This window comes from Phyllobates terribilis, unplaced genomic scaffold (assembly GCF_046119375.1).
Source record: "Phyllobates terribilis strain yellow unplaced genomic scaffold, ASM4611937v1 Scaffold_7__3_contigs__length_470593459, whole genome shotgun sequence".
NCBI lineage: Eukaryota > Metazoa > Chordata > Amphibia > Anura > Dendrobatidae > Phyllobates > Phyllobates terribilis.
The window spans coordinates 301,886,504-301,909,166 of NW_027362767.1; the positions used below are offsets into that span (position 1 = coordinate 301,886,504).

A 22,663-nucleotide genomic window follows, 5' to 3' on the forward strand; every position below is an offset into this window, starting at 1 on the left:
CAGATTTACATCATGAACATGTGCTTTATAACCGGCTCCAATGAAATCATGTTACAAGAGTCAGATTGAAAAAATGTTTATTTGTTTGCCATAGAAAGCTCTAAAGTCTAAAGGCTCAAGTATCGGTTAGTGAAAAGTAGCACAAGAATTTTAAAAAAAACAAAACAAAACAAAAAGTTAAGGAAAAGCTGTACAAGTAATAATATATACACAAGACTGGTACAAAAAATGATTTTGGAATAAGATCATTGAAGAATAAAGGACATACAACCCAATTTCTTAAGAGACAAACATATGCATTCCATGATGGGCAGTGACAACAGAATACGCTAACAGCTTGTTATGTTGACACCGTTTTCTTTCTGTACATACGAGACTGGAATGCTATCTGAAAAGCAATATATGTGCCAGGGCCGAGGAAGTAAAGGCTTCAACTTTAGAACTGTAACCTCAATATACAAGAGACAGTTGCAACTGTGCCGAGATTAACGGACTTGTAGCGGCTTTTCTTGCTTGCAGTTTAGCATCTTTAGACAGTGCAACGGTCTAAATAAATACTGAAAGAATGGGTTGCATAATTTAGTAGCATGCGGTTTCTCCAGGAACTCACAAGTTAAATATTTCTTAATATTCATAGTATTTGCTTCATTGAAACCCTTCCATACAACCCAGACCAAGATTTGTTACACAAGCACCAAATAGGACATGTCAGTTTTCAAGCCTCTTCTCCTGGTCTCATGCTACTCAGGACCACTGATAAAACTTGCAATCTTATTTACTGCTTTTAAAGCTTAAACTATTTTTTTTTCCCTTTAAAAAATTAACATTTCCATGTAAAAAGCACTTAAAATTTTAATTACTCATCATTTCACTTTTTAACCAATCCGTATGCCGTACATGCATGTGGTTGGGACAACCCATTATTGGGTGTACGTGTCATAGAAGCTTGCAGTCCGCCAAAAGGGCACCCGAGACTACAGCTTGTTACACTGAACAGTGGGAGGAGCCATTGAAACCTAGTTCAAGTTCTCATTGGTGCTTCGGCTGATGTGAGACTACTGATACCAGCATGCCCAGCACTTGGTTTAGAGTTGGCCATCTAACAATTTGCAATTCTCTACAGTAAGTTTACGCTCACCTGCCACAGCAAATTCAGGGTTAATTTTTTACATATAAAAGACGTAGGAGATCGTCCATGACAGAACGTATTAGTATGAAGGACTAAAGGTCCAGAGATTCATGAGTATCTCCTATTAAACAAATGCACATACTAGAAGGAAAAAATCTGTGAAAATCACAACCCTGTGATTGTAAGTGTTAGCTTTAACCCATTTCTCCGTCATACTACTTGGGCTACCTCTCCTCAGTCCTCTATTAAAAGGCATTTATACAGCTGTTATCCCACGTCTTAGCTTATATATACAGATACCTGCACCTAGTCTTTGTACAATGTTCAGCAACCACAATGGTATCATCACGCATAAAAAAACAAGTATCACTAGTTTAACCAAATCTTCATCATAAAAAAGGCCATAGTAATTTGCCTACCGGCACTATGCTAACTACAATAAGCCCAGGATCCTGTTCAGGTCATTTACACAAGCCAGTCAATCAGTGCGCAACTGCTTCTGAAAAAATGGCTCGCCCACAGCGAGAAGAACAACAGGCCTAGACTAAAGGAAATGATGTGTAAAGGTGATGCAAGGTCTACACTAAATAGAAAATCAAATGTAGAAAAATAATTTATATCTGTAAAATCCAGTGGGAAAAATATCTACGCTCGAACAGCTCCACTGTGAGAAGGCATCCCCATAACAGCCTAGCAAGTCTGCTGAAATACCCAGGAAATGTGATCTAATCTGTCCCGTGCCTTTTTTGCCTGGGTGAAATGATGCGACTTAGGTCTTCGGAAATTGCATGTGAATTAATAGTGTGTGAGCAATACAACTGGAGGGAAATAGGTGAAAAAAAAGAAAATGTTCAAAAACTTTCATGGGTAAAATGAATAACCACTCATACCATTTTATTACTGCTACATTTGGCAATGTGGACAAATAGCAGATGTGTTGTATCAGGACACCAGATTTTACAATACAAATTGCTCTTCAACCTGATAAGGCTGGTGTATTTACTTTGAAACTCTCAGAATGACTGTTTAACCCCCAATATTAAGATGAGCTTTTTATCAATCCAGCCATAGCATTAAATAGCAGATGAGTAAGTGTATTCAGTCTCCTCCTACCCAGCCTGACTGGCAGCTTGTACTGAGCAGTGTGAGATCTCAGCATGGAGGAGGGACACTGAGTAGTCAATCAGGCTAGTTGTGAAACCTCTATAAGGGATTATACACAATTTGTGACAGGGATTTTCAAAGTAAACACAGCACCTCATCAGGTCTAAGAACTCTTTACAAAAATGAGTTAAAAAAAATAAAAAAGTGCTCTACTCACCTGCGTCATGTCCAGTCTCTGCCCCTGATGTCACATCAAAAGTGCAGCTAATCACTGAGCTCAGCGACTGTGCTGTTGACGTGACATTAGTGCCGCTGCCAATGCCAGTCACTCAGACCACCGGCAGTAACTCGCCAGTGAACCCAGGGGGCTGAACATTATGTGAAAGAGGACAACCCCTTTAATGCAGTGTGTATTGTGGAATCTGGTGACCGTACCACTATGTCTCTGGGCCGTTGTGAGTGAAGACACAATTTCGGCTAATTTAACTGCAGTCATGTAGCCCTAGCCCAAGTAGAAAGTTCTGTTCTTTTCTACACCAATACATCCTTTATAACCTTGATGCTACTGCAGATACATGAATAATAATTCTTGCATGTTGGTTACATTGTTTTTTTCTTACAAATGTAAGCTGTTAGGCATGGTATCTTAATGTACCACCTAATCCACAAAAAACACAATTTATCCCTCCTTACAATAAATGTGATACAAGAATACATGTTGGGGGTTTATTTTTTCAGACACATTTAAAAAATAAAGACAAAACCATTATTGTAACTTAAAAAAATGAAACCGTGATATCAGCAGGTCTTTAAAGCTCAAAGGAAAACTGTCAGCTGATTCAAGCTGTCCGAACCATGGTGAGTGATAGTCACAGTCTGGCAGCATTATTGTTACTCTGAAATGTCGCGGTGATTCAAAGAAGACTTACTTTGAAAAGCCTGCCGGCCTAAGCACCTTGTATGATTAGTCTGAGACTGGCAACTACTCCCCGGCCCCAATCCAGATGACTGACCGGTCTGCTGGGGACCAGACTTTGACTAGTAATCCAAGACACACAGACCCCAGTCAAAGTATATTTTCTCTGCAATACTCGGATGCAATAATGCAGCCAGACTCAGATTCACGCAGTGTGGTCTGGGCAGCAGGAATCGCCTGACAGGTTCCCTTTAAAAGGATTTACTAGAATCACAACATTAGAGGGAATCATTTCTCAGAAGAATTTATCCCCAAAGATGTTCATATTGTTCTCTGAAAGATAATATCATCCACACATCTACTGATGCAATCTGTTGCTTTCCGAATGAAAAAGCGGTTTTATTTCATATGCAAAAGAGGCTTAAGAGCTCTTGGTGTGTCAAAGCACTTTTCAAGTCTCTGGCTCTATTGCATGCCCAGCCCCATAGTCCTAGATTTGGTCAAGCCGGTGGGCTGTCAGTCACGAGAAGGATGGTGAAGATGGAGGGATGGGTGGCATACAGTCAGGGAGGTAGAGGCTTGTTAAGAATTTTGATCACACCCAGAGAACTTAAAGGGGTATTCCCATCTCCAAAATCATATCCCAATAAGTAGTAGGTGTAATAACAATAATAATATTAGTAAATACCTCCAATTAATATAGTTCTTCAGATTCACCATGTCTCTTTCCTCATGCGCAGGCATTGCAGGACCTTAGGTATCCATGGTTACGACCACTGATATAGTGAGAGTTAGATAGTTGCTAGTGGTCATAACCATGGATACCTAAAGTCCTGCAAATGAGGTAAGACAACGAATCAGAAGAACTATACTACATTTCTAATTGTAGGTATTTGCTAATATTATTATACCTACTACTTATTGGGATAGGATCTTGGAGATGGGCATACCCCTTTAAGCCTCATTTGTATATGAATTAAAGCAGTGATTTTTCAGTCTGGGAGCAGCAGATTGCATCAGTAAAGGTGTGGATGGCATTATGACCAACATCACTATATGAACAGTTTGGATAAGGGATTGTTTTGACAGGTTCCCTTCAAAAAGGTCTATCCTTAGGATATAGAATAACATTGCAATACCTAGCACGGGCACGCTGGATATAAATACACAGAGGACTTTCCAACACTGCGGGCTCTTTAAACAGCTGATGAACAAAAGTTGCCAACAGCTGGACCACAATAGTCCATCAATACTGTGATTCTAGAAAACCCCTTTAATGTGCAAGTGAGAACACTTCATAAAACAAGTTTTTAAAGCGATCAAATGCTTTTTTTGTTCTCAGTGCACTGCTTTTATAGAAGGTATGACGTCTACTGTGCAGGTTTCACTTCCAGTTCAGCAGTTGAGGAGTGGAAGATCTTAGTTTTCCCTTTATCTGTCAGACGACTGAGTTAGTTTACCCTGTCTAAACTTTGCCAAATAAATTTCTCCATTTTAAAGTGCAAACATGCCTAAAGTATTCGGCAGCGGGAACTGTCTCACACTGGAACGTCAGTGAAACGTAATACATACATCTTTATTTTTGCTTTTTATTCAAAAGTTCTGTGCCTAACCATTTGCTATACAATGATTGCGAATACCAAGGTATACTAATAGTCTCTGTAAATCTTGTATCATTGGCCGCATAGGAGATTGCAGAGAAGATGCCCTCACATACTGGATGCAACTTATAAGAAAGACTAAAACTAGGCTGTTTTGTAAGCTATATTAAAATGGTGTATTTAAGATAGAAAAAAAAATCCTGATAGCAGTTCACCTGTTAGATCCATGTACTCCTTTGTCCTCATTACACTGAATGTTAATGTGATTAATAGGATTCTGGTATAACAAACTCAAACTCAGTATTGCCTTCTGAAGTAGTTGGTTTAAACATGTTCTGGTTGGACTGCTGAAGGAAGATATCGTCCCAGTTTACAGGTTTTGGCCCCTCGCTAGAGTGGTTCTCTGCAGACGCTGGTTCAGATTTGTCTGGGTCAATGTCATACACGATTCCGCCATCACTGATAACGGGGACAGAATTGGAACTTTCCGCTATGTACGCATACTGTCTAATCTGTAATGTCTTGCATGGGTTTAGGCGGTAAAGCTTTGAGTCTCCAGCAGGGTCCATACTGTGCACAGATCGAATGTGTGAAGCCATGACTTGGTAATTAATAAATGAACTACCACAAGTCAAGCACTGATATCTTCTCTCTCCTGTATGGTGAATTTCGTGTTTTGTACGATATTCTGCAAGAGGGAAGACTCTCTCACAATAGCGACAAGGATATTTCTTTTCCCAAGAGTGAACGTTAAAATGTCTCCGTAAACTTGTCAGACAAACGTACGATCTTTTGCACACAATGCAGATATAGTAGACTCTTCCGTCGACGATGAGCTCGTAGTGATCTTCATGTTTTATTTTCATACGTTTACGATCTGGAAAGCCATCGTCATCCTCCAGCTTGGGCAACCCGTCTTCAGGATCTTCCTTGATGGGGATTACGATGTCATATGTATCCTCCCCAATATTTGCATAAACTTTGCACCCTGTTGACAATCCCTCGATCTCGGAGGCCGTGTCCAATGTAATTATTTTTTTTCCGTCCATTATGCGTCGAGGCTCTGATGAATCCTTACTGGTTCCGGAAACAACATCGGCAATCTTAATTTTAAATTCTCCCGGTTTTGAAGATGATCCTGGGCTGAAGGTGACCACTTGCTTTTTTTGAACTCCATCGAAAGAAACATTTTTGTGTGTAATTGTGGGCTGTTCCAAAGACACCGCTGAAGACACAGGACACGATGAAATGCCGTTGCCATCCAGTATTAGTTCTGTTTTAGGCTTAATAATACCAATTGGCTGTAGTTTTGGCAAATTTTGAGTGGTGTCAGGGGTCGCTTGCTTCTTATCTGTACCAGAAGAAGAGGCATTTTGGGAGGTCTTGTCTGGAAGAGGCACCGTAACCAGTACAGGTTGTTGAGCAGGAGGGACAGCAGAACCATTTGGAGGAGGATTTGGAGTAGATGGGTTTATATTGGAAGGGGGTTGGGTCTGAGGTTTAGTGTCCTGGTTCGGCTGCGGAGATTGACCATATGGTGCAACAATTTTTGTATCAGAGACTTGGCCATTAGAAGCAAGAGTTGGGGTTTGCAGAGATTCTTTTTTCTCTGACGTCACTGGTTTATCTGGCATAGTCTCTGAACAAAAGATCACATCATCGTCATCAGACTCATCCTCAATTAGATTTGTTTCCATATCAGGTTCATCACTGGAGGATAAGGAGAATGAATCACCGATGATTGGCATCCTCGAGCCACCCACTTTACTAGAAGGGCTGTTTTTTTCAGACTCTTGTGATTTTGGATCAGAATTAGACTGGGCCTCAGTAGAACCATCCTTATCTCCAGCAGCCATGCTCTTCACTTGTGATAAAGGTATTCCAAGCTCCGCTATAAAAGGAACTCCCAGTAATTTTCCTGATTTGATCAGTTCCTCCAACATGTCGCACTTCACACGAACAATTTTAGCGCTGTAAATATAGTTAAGAATTTCTGCAAAAATTTCAGCTCTGATAAAATTCAATTCCACTACTGGTCCAGCGACAATGAACAACTGGTGGAAATAAGTGCTGCAGGCAGAAAGTATATTCTTGTGAGCTCTGAATTTGCGGTCTTCAACGATTACTGTGACGTCACAATATAAGCCCTGCAGCCGCTGGTCATTTAAAGCTTGCAATAAGCTGCCAGAGTACTGGGTGTCTGTTGCCGTAATCAACTTTTTTCCCTCCATGTCTGTAAGCAAATACAAAAATGTGTCAGTAATGGGACATTTTATTGATCTGCTCACACGCCAATATACAATATCACCTATGAATTACCATCCTACTACTCTTACAGTACATAAAGAATATGGGAACACATGCACGCAAGCATCATCATTGGGAATCCTCCATATTATCCTAAACAAATGTGATTTTGTAATGGAAAGTAGTACAGTAACTTATTTTTGTAGTTACAGAAGTTGTACAAGTAGAGAAATATTTATTTCACCCCAATAGCGATTAGAGGGGCATGAAATGTAATGGGGTATTTAGAGCTGTCAGCGTCCTCGCTTAATTCTAGGCAAGACGTACATGCAACGGAGGGGCATTATTTATGTGTTTTACATTTTTCTTTAAGTGAACCTGTCAAGTAAAAATACACTGTACGTATTTGTTTATTTTCCCCACTTATATGGCGTCATTAATTCAGCAGCGCTTTACAGACATTATGGGCACTGTCCCCATTGGGGCTCGCAATCTAGATTCCCTATCAGTATGTCTTTGGAGTGTGGGAGGAAACCAGAGAACCTGTAAGAAACCCACACAAACACGGGGAGAACATACAAACTCCTTGCAGATGTTGTCCTTGGTGGGATTTGAACCCTGGACCCCAGCACTTAATCTGCAGGTTAATAGCATTCTGAAGCAGAATGAGCTTTATTCTTCCTGGCAGCCTTGGGCTTTCCAGTCATAGGGGTCTGCAGCTTCAGAACGCCATTATCCAGTAAATTAACCCAATATCTGCAGGTTAATAGCATATTCTTTTTTTACATGACAGGTTCCCTTTAAAAAAACAACACATTTTTATTAAATGTCCTATGATAAAAAGTGGGTGTGTAACCCCACTAATTACTAAGCTCCAGTGCATGCTCTTGTGGGCTGAATGCCACAAAAGTTGCAAAAACTACAAGCAGCATTTGACAAATTTCCTTCAGCATGTATTATTTCTTGTCTAATATAGAAAATTGTGCCCTCTAGTGAAACGTTTCTATACTGCAGTAACCCCTTCTGTGTTTTTCTTTAATATGGTAGAAATTCAAAAAGAACACTCTGGTAAATTTCTCCTTTCAATGGCAATTACACTACTCACAAAGTAAGGGATATTTGCCTTTTGGGTGAAATTTCAGGATGCACCTAAAATGCACTCTAATCTTTTCAGGTGAACTTAATGTGACCGTCTCTAAACTGTTGAATGCACACGTCCAACTGCTCAATGTTTCTTTTTGCTCAAAGGCTGCTCTCTAACAAGGAGCTTTATGGCAAAATTCACAAAACATGTTTAATCCACAAATCAGACAATAAATTTAGGGGGTTCAATTAGAATTGGTATTAAACAGTCCTCCACATCCTGCTGTTCACATTTTGACATGAGACCAAGACGACACCTAACAGTTGATCAAATATTACCTCGCCTTTGCGAAGCTTCAAGCAGGATGTTCTCAGACGGAAGTGGTCAATGAGCTTAGCGTGTCACAGAGTCATCAGCAGGGTGCAACAGAGATACAGAGAGGCTGGAAGAGTCACTGAAAGGCAGAAGTGGACGTCCTTTGGCCACATCCCACACTGATGACCGCTTCATTGTGAACAATGCCCTTCGGAACTGGATGATGAATGCCACACAACTCCAGGCACATTTAAGGGGGGGTGAGAGGCACCCAAATGTCACGTCAGACCATTCAACAGTTTCCATCAGCGTGGTCTGCGTGCTAGACGACTTTCAAGGGTACCTGACCACACCACCAGGCATCATCATCTTGCATGGGCCAGAGAGCATTTACATGGGCCGAGGGACTAGTGGGCCTCAGTGCAGTTCACTGATGAAAGTCGATTCACGCTGAGCAGAAATGATGGCCACCAACGATGTTGGAGACGCCAAGGAGAGCGCTATGCATCAGCCACTGTTGTCAACAGACGAGCCTTTGGTGGTGGTGGTGCTACAGTGTGGGCAGGTGTGTCTAGTCAACACAGAACTACCCTACACTTTGTGACAAGCCCCTACTACATGAATAACATCATTAATCCAGTCATTGCGCCTCTGCATTAACAACACAGGCCTAATTTCATCCTCATGGGTGACAATGCTCCAGCTCATCGAGGTTACATCATTAGGGAACGGCAGCTGGAGACTGGGGTAACTCACATGGAGTGGCCTGCACTTTCTCCAGACATGAATCCCATAGAAAACCTATGAGATCACCTGAGTCGCCGTGCAGAGGCTCGTAACTCTGTACCCCAGAACCTCAATAACCTGAGGGCCCCCCTTCAAGAAGAGTGGGATGCCATAGCAGATAATAACTGCACTTGTGAACAGCATGAGGCGCTGTTGTCAAGCTGTAATTGATGCTCAAGGCCACATGACAAGCTACTGAGACATTGAACTTATTTTTTTTTTGGGGGGGGGGGGGGGGGGGGGAGAACCCGCCACTGTTGTTGGCTTTTGTTTAAATAAACTTTTTGAGATGTGGAAATCACCATTGATTGCTTCTATTTAAATGCCCTACTTTCATGATAAAATATTACTGTAGCGTCAACTTTTTACGATTTCCATAAGTTTCACCTGAAAGCCTGATATCCCTAACTTTTTGTGAGTAGTGTATACGTAATAAACGCAGTAATATATTCACCTGGAGCGATCTTCTGCGATGACAAGTGACAACATTTGTGACCTCCTAAATTGCACGGTCACTGTTTAAATTTTTCTCAATGCAAGACTAGGAGACTCCGAACGAGGCAAGAGAAAAATGAACCGCAGACACTGATCCGGCAGGTTACAAATGTGGCCTCGTGAAGCTGGAGTGGACCAGAGCGGCGCTGGAAACAGCCACCGGTGAGTATGTTACTGCACTTACTACAAGTCATTGCTACCAAAAGGAGAAGTAAATAGACATTACAGGAGTGCTTCTTTAAAGAAAATCTGTACTGCTGGCTTTGTAAGGTGTTCGATACCAAATGGTGTTCCCACGTGAAGGATTTTTCATTTGGAAGAGGCTGATGGACAGGTCTGGCCACATTCTCCTCCATCAGAAGCTATTTTGTGGTCAGGAAAGCTGCGCAGTCAGTTTTTCTTCAGGTGATTTCTCCTTGATTAGACAGAGTACAACGCTTGCTTGATGGGCGAGATGGCTTAAGCGTGCTTAAAAATAATAGTTCTTGGCAGCACATCATCCTGGGTAAACAAGATGTGCTGCAGAGAACAACGAGTCTATGGGCATAGCAATCCTGATAGCTAACATGCTTTGTGGATGGAAGTGCGGATGGCCTGTCTAAACACTGAACGGCTTACATGTAGCCGATTGGCAGTCATGTAATGGCCGCAGTCAGCCAGTGAAAAATTTCAGGGCTGTGGAGTCGGTAAGCCAAACCTCTGACTCCTCAATTTCCCAGACTCCGACTCCACAGCACTGCCTCACTACTGAGCGTGTACATAAAGTGCAGCACAGATTCATCTCAACTGAAAACAGAGATCCTTAGATCAGGAACAGAACAGACATTTATAGGACATTTCATAACTTTCCCAAATTCTTATGAGAACATTTACAGCACATCCTGCATTGTACTACCCAATTTATTATTTTAGGAGTCGGGCCATTTTATACCGACTCCACAGCCCTGGTGAAAACTGTGCTGAGGTACATGGCATGAACTGCTAAGCTCTGTGATTGGCTACAGCCATGATTTGCGCTATGTGATGTCCCTCTGCAGCCAAAATATCAATCAAGTCCTGAGCAGTGGACAGGTGCTGGATGCAAGGAGGGCATTTACCTGATTTTTGCTATTTTAGAATGTTTGGGGTCCACTTTCCTGAATTTAAGATAAGTTACATGGGCTTAAAAAAAATCCCATGCAGATTCACAGCTAATTTTAATAAAAATTTAAATCTGCAATGCAAGTCAATTTCCAGCAGAAAAGGTCTGCAGCATATGGATGACACATGTAAAATTTTCTCCACTTGTCTGTACTGTAATGAACGGGGGGTTATACTGGCACAAGTCCTTTAGAAATTCTGTCCTGTGGGGACTTACATAAGGTAAAACTGCACTGATCCCCTCTAAATCCATGGCTGATCTTGTTCTGACACTAATGATGTGGCTTGCTGACCTGTGACCCCTGCAGAGGTGTCTGTCGGCATGTCATTACTGGAATCAGGTGAATAAAGACTCAGGGGAGGAGATCATGGAAGCAGGAGAGCAGCAAGGGCTGGGAAGGATTACTACTTTCGTTACATAAAGCCTCCAATGGTATAAAAAAAAAAAATAATTAAATGGGGTGGATAACTCTTAACAATAAGTGTACATGACAGTATTTCTCATATATTCGACACGGGTGCAGGTGACAGGTTGCCCAATATGACAAGTCACACAATGGCTCTACCTCAGTTTCCTCGTCACCTGGATATAAAGTCATTAGACTACGAGTAACCAGCATCCATACAAAGAGAAGGGTCAGAAGAAAATAAATTATATTTCTATCTTTATATAATGTAACAACCTCTCTCTCTGACTGGGTTCTCTAAACTATCTCAAACTAACAAATTTAGGATGAGGTCCCACTAATGCTTTGTACTGTATAACTCAAGCCTTGGCCTGGTATCACAAGAAAGCATTAGAAGCCACAGACTGACACCATGCAAACCCATGATCTATGGCTACACTCAGATCTTTCCCTTTGTCGCTGGGTTCAGGTTACAGGCCCTGAGCATGCGCAGGTTTACAGAAACCTTGTCACAGTGTCTACCTCCCCCTCACTTCTGATGTGTTGGAGCTGCTCTCGGAGCCATCTCCACCTCCGGTATTATTCTGCCTGCTGAACTTGAGATCTCGCTTTCTTTCTGCAGATGCCTCCAGTCATAAATACAGCAGGTTATTTTGTTGGGAGGACAGATTTTTACGTCCAAATCAACAGAGAGAATAAGCAGAAATGAGACTCTACCATCAGTGGTAGCAGGTCTCGTAGCAACGTACGTGACGGCATGACATTATACTTCGGGGAGGCAGGAAGACAAGGCCAACAGCAGCCATGTTTGTCTAAACCACTTCATGACATTTTCTGATCATGACCCCATGGCCCTATGACTTTACCTCTGACAACACCGGGCAAAGAGAAAAGCTCCATATCCTTTACAATATGCTCACAATTCCCTAAGATACTAGCAATCATATACACAATCACAGATCTGTAATAAGTCTCCCCCTCCCCCAGAAGTCTATGTTCCATAATCTACATATGGTCCCTCTAACATTTTCTGAGAGAAAGCTTAAAGGGAACCTTTCATGTCCCTAAATGCTGTTAGCCCGCAGATATAGGGTTAATCTGCAGTTTAGTATTCTAAAGACGTGTGGCCGCTGCACAGAAAGCCCCGCTGCCAGGGGAAAATCAACTGCACTGATGCCCTGCGGAGCTGGCTGCCAGTGTCAGGGCGTGGTTACAGCAGCCGCTCCTGTACGACAAAGCCCGAGGCTGCCAGGGGGGAATACTGCTCATTTGCTCCCGGCAGCCGGATTCTCAGTGGAGGAGACCACACAGCTTTAGAACGTTTGAGGACATGACAGGTTCCCTTTGAAACAAACCAGTCATTGGATTTAATCTACTCCAACCCCTTGCATCATAAAGCACGGACAGGTGATCTGAACACTTGCAAACCTTGCGGCAGTCAAAGAAATAGGGAAATGTTAGGACTGGTCATCAAGTAGCACCCTCTGGCTTCTCCCTGTCCGGTTTGAATAACAAGTCTCTCCCTATTTAAAGTATGGGGAGTGACATGTCAATCAAGCTGAGCTGGCAGAGGAGCCTGTGCGTAGCTGATGCTGCTTGTTAAAGCAGCATGAATCTGACAATAGGCTACAGCCATATGATAGAGGTGTACCCATCTACTATGCAAACATACAGCCGCACATGTAAGGGCACGTTTATCAAAACTCTCCAACAGAAGACCTGGCCTTGTTGCCACAGCTGCACTGTAACTCGTAGTTGTGGGCAATAAGGGATGCTTTTCTGTTGGGCAGTTACAGTGCTGGCCAAAAGTATTGGCACCCCTGCAATTCTGTCAGATGATACTCAGTTTCTTCCTGAAAATGATTGCAATCACAAATTCTTTGGTATTATTCTCTTCATTTAATTTGCTTGCAAGGACCAAACACAAAAGAGAATGAAGCAAAAATCAAATCATTGATCATTTCACACAAAACTCCAAAAATGGGCCAGACAAAAGTATTGGCACCCTCAGCCTAATACTTGGTTGCACAACCTTTAGCCAAAATAACTGATCAACCGCTTCCAGTAACCATCAATGAGTTTCTTACAATGCTCTGCTGGAATTGTAGACCATTCTTCTTTGGCAAACTGCTCCAGATCCCTGATATTTGAAGGGTGCCTTCTCCAAACTGCCATTTTGAGATCTCTCCACAGGTGTTCTATGGGATTCAGGTCTGGACTCATTGCTGGCCACCTTAGAAGTCTCCAGTGCTTTCTCTCAAACCATTTTATAGTGCTTTTGGAAGTGTGTTTTGGGTCATTGTCCTGCTGGAAGACCCATGACCTCTGAGGGAGACCCAGCTTTCTCACACTGGGCCCTACATTATGCTGCAAAATTTGTTGGTAGTCTTCAGACTTCATAATGCCATGCACACGGTCAAGCAGTCCAGTGCCAGAGGCAGCAAAGCAACCCCAAAACATCAGGGAACCTCCGCCATGTTTGACTGTAGGGACCGTGTTCTTTTCTTTGAATGCCTCTTTTTTTTCCTGTACACTCTATGTTGATGCTTTTTCCCAAAAAGCTCTACTTTTGTCTCATCTGACCAGAGAACAGTCTTCCAAAACATTTTAGGCTTTCTCAGGTAAGTTTTGGCAAACTACAGCCTGGCTTTTTTATGTCTCGGGGTAAGAAGTGGGGTCTTCCTGGGTATCCTACCATACAGTCCCTTTTCATTCAGACGCCGACGGATAGTACGGGTTGACACTGTTGTACCCTCGGACAGCAGGGCAGCTTGAACTTGTTTGGATGTTAGTCGAGGTTCTTTATCCACCATCCGCACAATCTTGCGTTGAAATCTCTCAATTTTTCTTTTCCGTCCACATCTAGGGAGGTTAGCCACAGTGCCATGGGCTTTACACTTCTTGATGACACTGCGCACGGAAGACACAGGAACATTCAGGTCTTTGGAGATGGACTTGTAGCCTTGAGATTGCTCATGCTTCCTCACAATTTGGTTTCTCAAGTCCTCAGACAGTTCTTTGGTCTTCTTTCTTTTCTCCATGCTCAATGTGGTACACACAAGGACACAGGACAGAGGTGGAGTCAACTTTAATCCATGTTAACTGGCTGGAAGTGTGATTTAGTTATTGCTAACACCTATTAGGTGCCGCAGGTAAGTTACAGGTGCTGTTAATTACACGAATTAGAGAAGCATCACATGATTTTTCAAATGGTGCCAATACTTTTGTCCACCCCCTTTTTTAGGTTTGGTGTGGAATTATATCCAATTTGATTTTAGGAAAATTCTTTTTGGGTTTTTTTCATTGAAGACAAATTAAATGAAGAGAATAATACCAAAGAATTTGTGATTGCAATCATTTTCAGGAAGAAACTGAGTATTATCTGACTGAATTGCAGGGGTGCCAATACTTTTGGCCACCACTGTATACGTGCGGCTGTACGGTAGGCTAGTAGATGGGTACACTTACCTAGGTATACTGCTTCTGCAATATAAAGAACCTATTAAGGCGACACAAAACAATGGGGCCCTGCCCGATTTTATGCCTTAAACCAAAAGAAGTTGACAGAGTCCTTTGATTTTAGAATATATATTCAATACAAAAAGAACCAGAAAAAGTAATAATGTGCTAATAATCTCTAGGGGTTCTTAATAGTTATTAAAGTTGAATAAAACAACATCAAATTACTCCAATCAGAAAAGAACTGCGAGAACAGTTTCATTATATATGCAACAAATTTTATTAAAGATACATATAAACGGAGTATCCATAAAAGGCGAGAGAGTAAATTGCTAAAATTATTCAAGAAAAGTTGCACAGATGGAGACCATGAGAGCACATTGGATCTAAGACCCTAATCACTATGGTAGTTGCACGAGCAGCAAAGAGCATTTGCTCACTCAGGAATAGGTAGACATTAAGCAGAATTGTGCATGTAGATAATACGCAATCGTATATATATGCCTGATGAATAGACAAAGCATTATGTGTGCAAAGCTATACCTGAAGACATGTTGGCGTGCTCTATGACGGGTGGGACATCCAAGGAAGCGCCTCGACGCGCATTTCTCCTTCCGGCTTAGTCAGGCTTCTGTAATATGGAAGGAACCCAGGTTTGTGGAGTCAGAGGAGTCCATATAAAATGGACTGACTCCTACAATATATAATAACTTGGGTTCAGGAGTACAATGAAGGATGTGCTGTAAATGTTTTCATAAGAATTTGGGAAAGTTATGAAATGTCCTATAAATGTCTGTTCTGTTCCTGATCTAAGGATCTCTGCTTTTAGCTGAGATGAATCTGTGCTGCGCTTTATGTACACGCTCAGTAGTGAGGCAGTGCTTATGAGGCGTGGAGTTAGGGAAATTGAGGAGTCGGAGGTTTGGCTTACCAACTCCACAACCCTGAAATTTTTCACTGCTGACTCCAGCCATTATATGACTGCCAACCAGCTATATAAAAGCCGTTCAGTGTTTAGACAGTCATCCATACAGAATGGTAGTTATCAGGATTACTATGTCCATAGACTTGTTCTCGGCAGCATATCTTGTTTACCCAGGATGATGTGCTGCCAAGAACAATGATTTTTAAGCAAGCTTAAGTTATCCCACCCAACAAACAAGCGTTGTACTCTTTCTTCGGGTGATTATCTGGAAACTAACATTTCTAGGAACATACAGACTGCACAGCTTTCCTGACTGTCCACAAAATAGCGGTTGATGGAGGAGAATGTGGCCAGATCTGTCCATCAGCCTCTTCCAAATGAAAAATCATTGACATGGTAATGCAATTTGGTCTTAGACCTTACAAAGCCAGCAGTACAGATTTTATTTAAAGGAGCACTCCTGTAATTTCTATCTTCTTCTCCCTTTGGTAGCAATGATGTGTAGTAAGTGCAGTAACATACTCACTGGTCGCGGTTTTTCAGTTATGAAATGTCCTATAAATGTCTGTTCTGTTCCTGATCTAAGGTTCTGGGCTTTTAGTTCAGATGAATCTGTGCTGCACTTTATGTACACGCTCAGTAGTGACCAGTGCTGTGAGCTCGGAGTCGTTAGTCAGGTCAGAGGTTCGGCTTACCGACTCCACAGCCCTGTGGGAACCTATCATCAGATTCAGGCTGTACTAACCTTAGGCAGCACAAATAACTGACAAGTTCTGCGGAAAGCATTTTCAGTTGGGGAGTGTTTGGGGTTTAATGTTTACTACTGCAGACAGAGCAGAGAGGAGGCTCCTGCTGCAGCCAGTTGTCTTACAGCCAGACATAGGCCAAGGAGGAGGGGGCCAGGGGCTGATCACCATGGATACATTTTGCTCTAAGACAACAGTTGACACTGTTGGATATCAATGTCCTATTTGTTGTTAGGTGAGCAGGTGTCAGACAGCTTTCAGACTACATACATGCTTTGCTGTGTGGGGGAGCTACACCTTTTTCTATTTGAAACTGACTTTTGACTATAAAGCCACTTAGATGCGGTGGTCTACACTGACTGCCGCATCTGAGGGGCTAAGGGTCCTGCTAAGTCTTGGCTAGAACATTTTACGCTACGTATAGACCACCTATTCAGAGTAATAGACTGAGGAGGCATGTAGAAATCATTATCACTGCAGCTTATGGAGGTGAAAAGTTACAGAGGCACAGAACGGATAACTTGTGATGTTATCCTTACCAATCTTTATGCACCGGATAGACATGGCAGGGAAAACAACGCTCCATACAGAAGGGGATGTAAGAGTTACCCCCGTTACAGATAGAAGGGTGAGAAGTGTGGGGGCGAGGGACGGTAGAAAACATTGGAGCTCACGGAAATGTATCCAATGAGCTAACCATACAGCGAAGAGGATCTGGGCGCTGCAGCACAAATTATATCTTGAAGGGAACCGGTCAAACTTCTACCCCCAGAATCGTCAATAAGACGGTGTTGCCTTTTTGCGGATAAGCCAGTTGACCCCAAAGTGATGCTGCTGAAGTGCAAAATGGTGTCATGACATAATCTATCGGTCTGAAAGTCCATTATGACGATGCATCTCCAGCTCCTCAGCCCGATGCTGTATTCCATACCGAGTGTCACCATTCTGCTTGATTGACAGGTTGTTTGCTCTAGCACATGGCCACTGACCTGTCAGAGGATGGTGGCACTAGCCAGGGAATAGAGCGTGAAGCTGAGGAGCTGGTAGTGCTTCATCTCTCCCTAATGCACGTCCACAGACCTGAGCGTCACTAAAAACGGGAAGAGACAAGAACATGTTACCATCATAATCACACTTACACACGATTTCTACCAAACAACAAGATTCACTGGAGTGGGGTGTAAAAGGGTCCACTCCCCCAATACGGACAACCTGTTCTCCATTGACTAGGAGCTGATGTGCAGTACTGGAGAGCGACCACTAAGAAGTGATGGCGCCGTGCTGTCCTCACTGTTTACATCTGGCTGCTGCTGAAGTTGCCGTCAGCTGATAATTAGGAGAGGGCTTCAATATCAGATTGGAGATTCAACCAGCTCCGCGCCCTATACTGAGCTTAGACTAGATCACTAGTATCAGGGTAGTGGAAACGCCTTTACGGAGGAAGTGCTGGGACTTTTTGGTGCATCGGTTCCTTCACGATGAGATAGTCCTGAAGTTGCCCTGCAGCGCCAGGCGACACCCTGACCCCCTAATCATTAGTATATGGTCACCTACCGCTATGTATACAGAACCTGATAGATGAGGACGCCCAATTTCCACCTGCAGGGCTTTGTCCACCTTGGATTTTATCAGTAACACTCCCGTGTATCCTGATGACAGATGTTAACGGGGAAGCGGCTTTAACCCTTTATTGGGCTCACGCATGATCTTTCAACCACGGCCCCCTCCCCCTGGTAACATAGTATAGGAGCACGGTGTCTCCGTCCCCCATTAGGCGGGGAGGGCTGTGTCGACCATGAGGACATGCAGCAGCACATGCGGCTGTGGTGACAATACAGACGTGATTTCTCGGCGGGGTCCGGCCGTCACCCCGGCATTGTGCACGATTCTCCATGCTGCCGCCCCCTCCTCCTGGAGACAGTGCAGGGATAGCCGCCTTTCCCTCTACAATCCAGAGACTTGTTCGGCCCTATTACCTGTCAGGGGTGAATCAGAGCGTCCATCTCCCAGGGGGGGGACCAGGCAGAGCGGCCTGCTGACATGGCCATTCATCACTGGGGTCACAGGCTGGGGAGCCGTCAGGAGGGGGCTGGCCTCGCTGCACAGGCCTGTGTGTGGGCCGCTCCCCTCCATGTGCTGCACGGCTATCGCTCACTTCCTAGGAGATCGCAGCAGACAGTCGGCCGATCTCCTCCCCGGTGCCGGCCTCCATGCTGCCGGCACTAGCGGCCTACACGCCCAGACAAGGCGCCGGCCTAGAAGGCCTCACTGCCGCCAGCACCGGGCTGCCCAGCACCGCCCCGAGTACAGCCCGGGCCCCGCACCAGCCCGACAACATGGCGGCAGCGGCCTCACAAAGGACGGCGCCCGGCACTGCTGCTACTGCTGGCGCTGCTAGGCCCGAGCTTCATGGCGGCACGTTGTCGCCCCCGCTCCATAGAGCGCGCTCCTCTGCCTGCCCCGGCGCTGGAGCCCCCTGGAGGAGCCGCCCCGGCCGCCCCCTGCTCAATGGTTACCTGGTGTCCCCGGGCCACCCGGTGCCTCGGCTTCCGCAGACAACGAATGAACAGGCTCCTCCCGCAGCCACCGAGCACCGCGGCAATACCAAGCGCTGACCAGCAGAGGGCACCCGCGGCGACCCCACCGCCCGAACGCAGGAGCGAAGCGCTCGGAAAATGTCGTCAATTTCCGTCAATGGAACATCTCGCGAGATTTCCATTTCTTCTTTTCCTGGCGGTTTCTTACACCAATACATTCGGCCGGTTCTTATGGTGGGGTGACGGAGCTTTACTGAGCCTGCCAGTGCGCACAGCAGCCGCTCTGCACTGACGTATCTGTAGCGCCATGTTACTACGCAGAATAAGAAAGCCTGCCTCTTTGTTCTACACAAAGCACACACCAGCGCCCCCCGGTGCTCAGTCGCGGGCATATCACCCCACTGACAGCTCTGCTGAAGGGACGGAGCCGGCACCTGTGGGATTCTTCCGCAGCCATGCCCGCGCTGCGCATTCACATGCGAGCTGTCCAGGGTTCTGCTCCACATCTCGCGGGGCTTTGTGCGCTGTGCACCGGTACTGTGTGCATAACACCGGACTTATACAGAATTTCCCTCAGGGTGCGCGGTCCTCATAGGACCAGCTGCAGGCGCCATATACACCTCAGCGTCTCCAGAACAGAGGTTGCTGCTCCGCCACTAGGGGGAGCTGGTCACATGTATAGGGATGAGAGCGGGGTGATTGTGTGCAGGGAGCGCCCTCTTGTGGTGGGAGAGGATAGCAGCATTCCATCCTCTTCGCATACGGTTGAGAGGATGCAGTTCTGCCATTGGCTTATCACTTTCTTGTATATATTTTATCATTTGTTTTTCACTTTTTAGTTTTTTTCTTCTTATATTTGTATTTTAGCACTTTTTTTTACTTATTAAACACTTTCTTGGTACTTTTAATTTAAAGACCTGCCCTCAATACTGTCGTCTTCTCGCGGGTGGAAAGGCCTTTGGCCCTCGCCTTCACACCTTAGCAAAATATTTTTATAAGGAATCTGTCAGCAGGATTTCACCCCCCAAATTATTTATATGTGCATGTAGCTCTTTCAAAGACAAGTACAGCAATATCTTTACATGGCCAGTCCGTTCCTCCATTACTGAGAAATCAGACTTTGACTTGATATGTAAATGAGGCTGAAGAGCTATGGTAGATCTGAAGCCTCTGTCACTCCAGCTCTATCCCCACCCAGCTCCGCCTTCTCCTGCTTGACTAACAGCCTCTATGCTGTTGACATCAGGCAAAGAAGCAGTCAGTCACACAGGAGGAGGTGGCGCTGGGCGGGGAATAGAGCTGGAGTGACGGAGGCTTCAGATCTACAAATAGCTCTTCAGCATCATTTGCTATAAGTTGAAACTATGATTTCTCACTGACGGAGGATTTCACGGCTGGTCTCCTGGTCTTCAATAAAATGGAGGCGGCACATATGCAGATCGAGATCTCAGCTCAGTGATTTCTTTATTGAGGCAAGATCTTGATCTGCGCACACGCCACCCCCGGCGCCATGTTATTGAAGACTAGGAGACCAGCTGTGAAATCAAACTGCGCATGTGCCGCCCACGCCAGTGATGGTGGTGGCATGAAGTTTCAAAACAGAGGCGGGTCAGTGAAAAATCACCTGTCATTGAAACATCGGAGCCAGCGGAGGGGCCGGAGCAGGAGGAGAAGACCCTACCCACAGTCCGGCCCCTGTGCACCGAAAAATCATTGGAAGAAAACTTCAAATGGTGATTAAACAAGAACCACAGAGTGGATTTCTTCACCAAAGGTATCAGTGTAATCAGTGTTACAGCACCATTTCAGCCATGTCTATACTTTACATAATTGTGCTGACAGGTTCTCTTGAATGTGTAGTTAAATTTTGCAATAAAGTATATTACTCTTACTTTTTTTATGTTTTTTTTTAAAGATTGCAGCCTTTTATGCAAGCCTAGACAACCCCTTTAAGGGGAGTTTACAGTGGCTTGCGAAAGTATTCACCCTCCTTGGCTTTTTACCTATTCTGTTACATTACAACCTGTGTTTAAATATGTTTGTAATCTGATTTGTGTGTGATGCATTAGCACTAAATAGTTTTAATTGGTGAAGTGAAGTGAGAAAAATGTAGGCATAAATTACATTTATGGGATCAAATAGCTAAAAATTGGCATATGCATATGTATTCATCCCGTTTGCAATGAAGCCTTTAAAAATTTCTGGTGCAAGCAATTACCTTCATAAGTCACATGCATAGTGAAAAGAAGTCCACATGTTCACAATGTAAGTGTCACATGTCTGTCAGTATATACACTTTACCTTTGCTGAAAGGCCATAGAGGCGGCAACACCATTAAGCCAAAGGCTCCACTAACCGAACACCACTGTAACATCCCTGGCGGCGTGCTTGCATGGCTTACCATCTCCCACCATGCAAGACCGCAGTCTTACCTTTCAGGTCAGGCTGCACACTTTTGCTCCAGTACCTGCTGTTTGTATGTCTCTTGTCTGCTGGCTTAGGGCGTCGGCGCTGTTGCTTTCTGATTCTTAAAGCTACAGTGTGCGCAGTCCTAATGCGTCCCCAGCCTATTGCTGTGAGTCACTGGATACTTAAACCCCCTCCACCCAGTAGGAGGTGCCTGAGCAACACTTTCTTACAGTCTGTTCTGTGCAACTGTGTTTTGCCAGGTCTTGTCCTGACTCTAGTCTGTCCGCCACCCTGGGGGCTGAGTACCCAGGGCCTCTACCTGTACCTGTGACTTCTAGTCAGTTTCTGCCACCCTGGGGGCTGAGTTCCCAGGCTCGTTCCTGTATCTTGTTCCTGGTTCGGATCCTGGCTGAACAGTGTCCTAGTACGTTACTTGTTTGTCTCTATGTCTATATCTTCCCTCTTTCCTGCAGTATCTGAACCTGCACCTAACTCCAACTCATTGTCTCTGTACTTCTGTTTGTGAGTCTTGTGTCCACTCGCTACTTCATTGTAAGTACCTTGTGTGTATCTGGTTCTGCTCGTTCTGTTTCCCTCCCTCTGTATCTAACTCCTGTCTTCCAGCTATCTTCTTGTGTTTTCCAGTCTGTTCCATGTGAACAGAGCCCTGTCCTGTCTACCGCATCTGCGGGTTTTGCTCTGCTTTGCTTGTTCACCGCATCTGCGGTTTTGCTCTGCTTTGCTTGTTCACCGTATCTGCGGTTTTGCTCTGCTTTGCTTGTTCACCGCATCTGCTGTTTTGCTCTGCTTTGCTAGTTCACCGCATCTGCGGTTTTGCTCTGCTTTGCTTGTTCACCGCATCTGCAGGTTTTGCTCTGCTCTGCTTGTTCACCGCATCTGCGGGTTTTACTTTGCTTTGCTAGTTCACCGCATCTGCGGTTTTGCCCTGCTTTGCTAGTTCACCGCATCTGCGGTTTTGCTTTGCTTTGCTTGTTCACCGCATCTGTGGTTTTGCTCTGATTTGCTTGTTCACTGCATCTGCGGGTTTTGCTCTGCTCTGCTTGTCTACCGCACCTGCGGCTCTGTTTCTGTATCCCAGTCTGTACTGGTCCCTATCCTGCCTACGTTCCTACTTGCCAGTACCCGCCTGTCTGCATGTCAGCCGTGCCTCCCTGTGCCCACCTGTCTGCATGCCAGCCGTGCCTGCCAGTGCCCACCTGTCTGCATGCCAGCCGTGCCTGCCAGTACCCACCAGTCAATATGCCAGTTTAACCTGCCTGTTCCTGCATTCCCCAGTGTGGGTCAACAGCTGTGACCGGGGTCTGACCTGGAGTAGCACCTGGTCCCTCTGCTCGGTTCCTCC

At 44.6% G+C, this 22,663-nt stretch overlaps 1 protein-coding gene across 2 annotated transcripts; it reads right to left on the minus strand.

Moving 5' to 3' along the window:
- Positions 1 to 60: 60 nt before the first annotated feature.
- ZBTB33 (zinc finger and BTB domain containing 33) lies at positions 61 to 19,214 on the minus strand. Of its 2 annotated transcripts, none has more exons than XM_073641081.1 (2): positions 18,871 to 19,214; positions 61 to 6,983 (listed from the first exon to the last, which is right to left on the minus strand). In XM_073641081.1, exon 2 carries the CDS (start codon positions 6,979 to 6,981, stop codon positions 5,017 to 5,019), a length of 1,965 nt encoding a protein of 654 aa, XP_073497182.1. In that variant the 5' UTR covers positions 6,982 to 6,983; positions 18,871 to 19,214; the 3' UTR covers positions 61 to 5,016. The 2 variants fall into 2 exon arrangements, with proteins under 2 accessions (XP_073497182.1, XP_073497181.1); XM_073641080.1 differs by lacking the exon at positions 18,871 to 19,214 and adding an exon at positions 18,331 to 18,823.
- Positions 19,215 to 22,663: the final 3,449 nt, after the last annotated feature.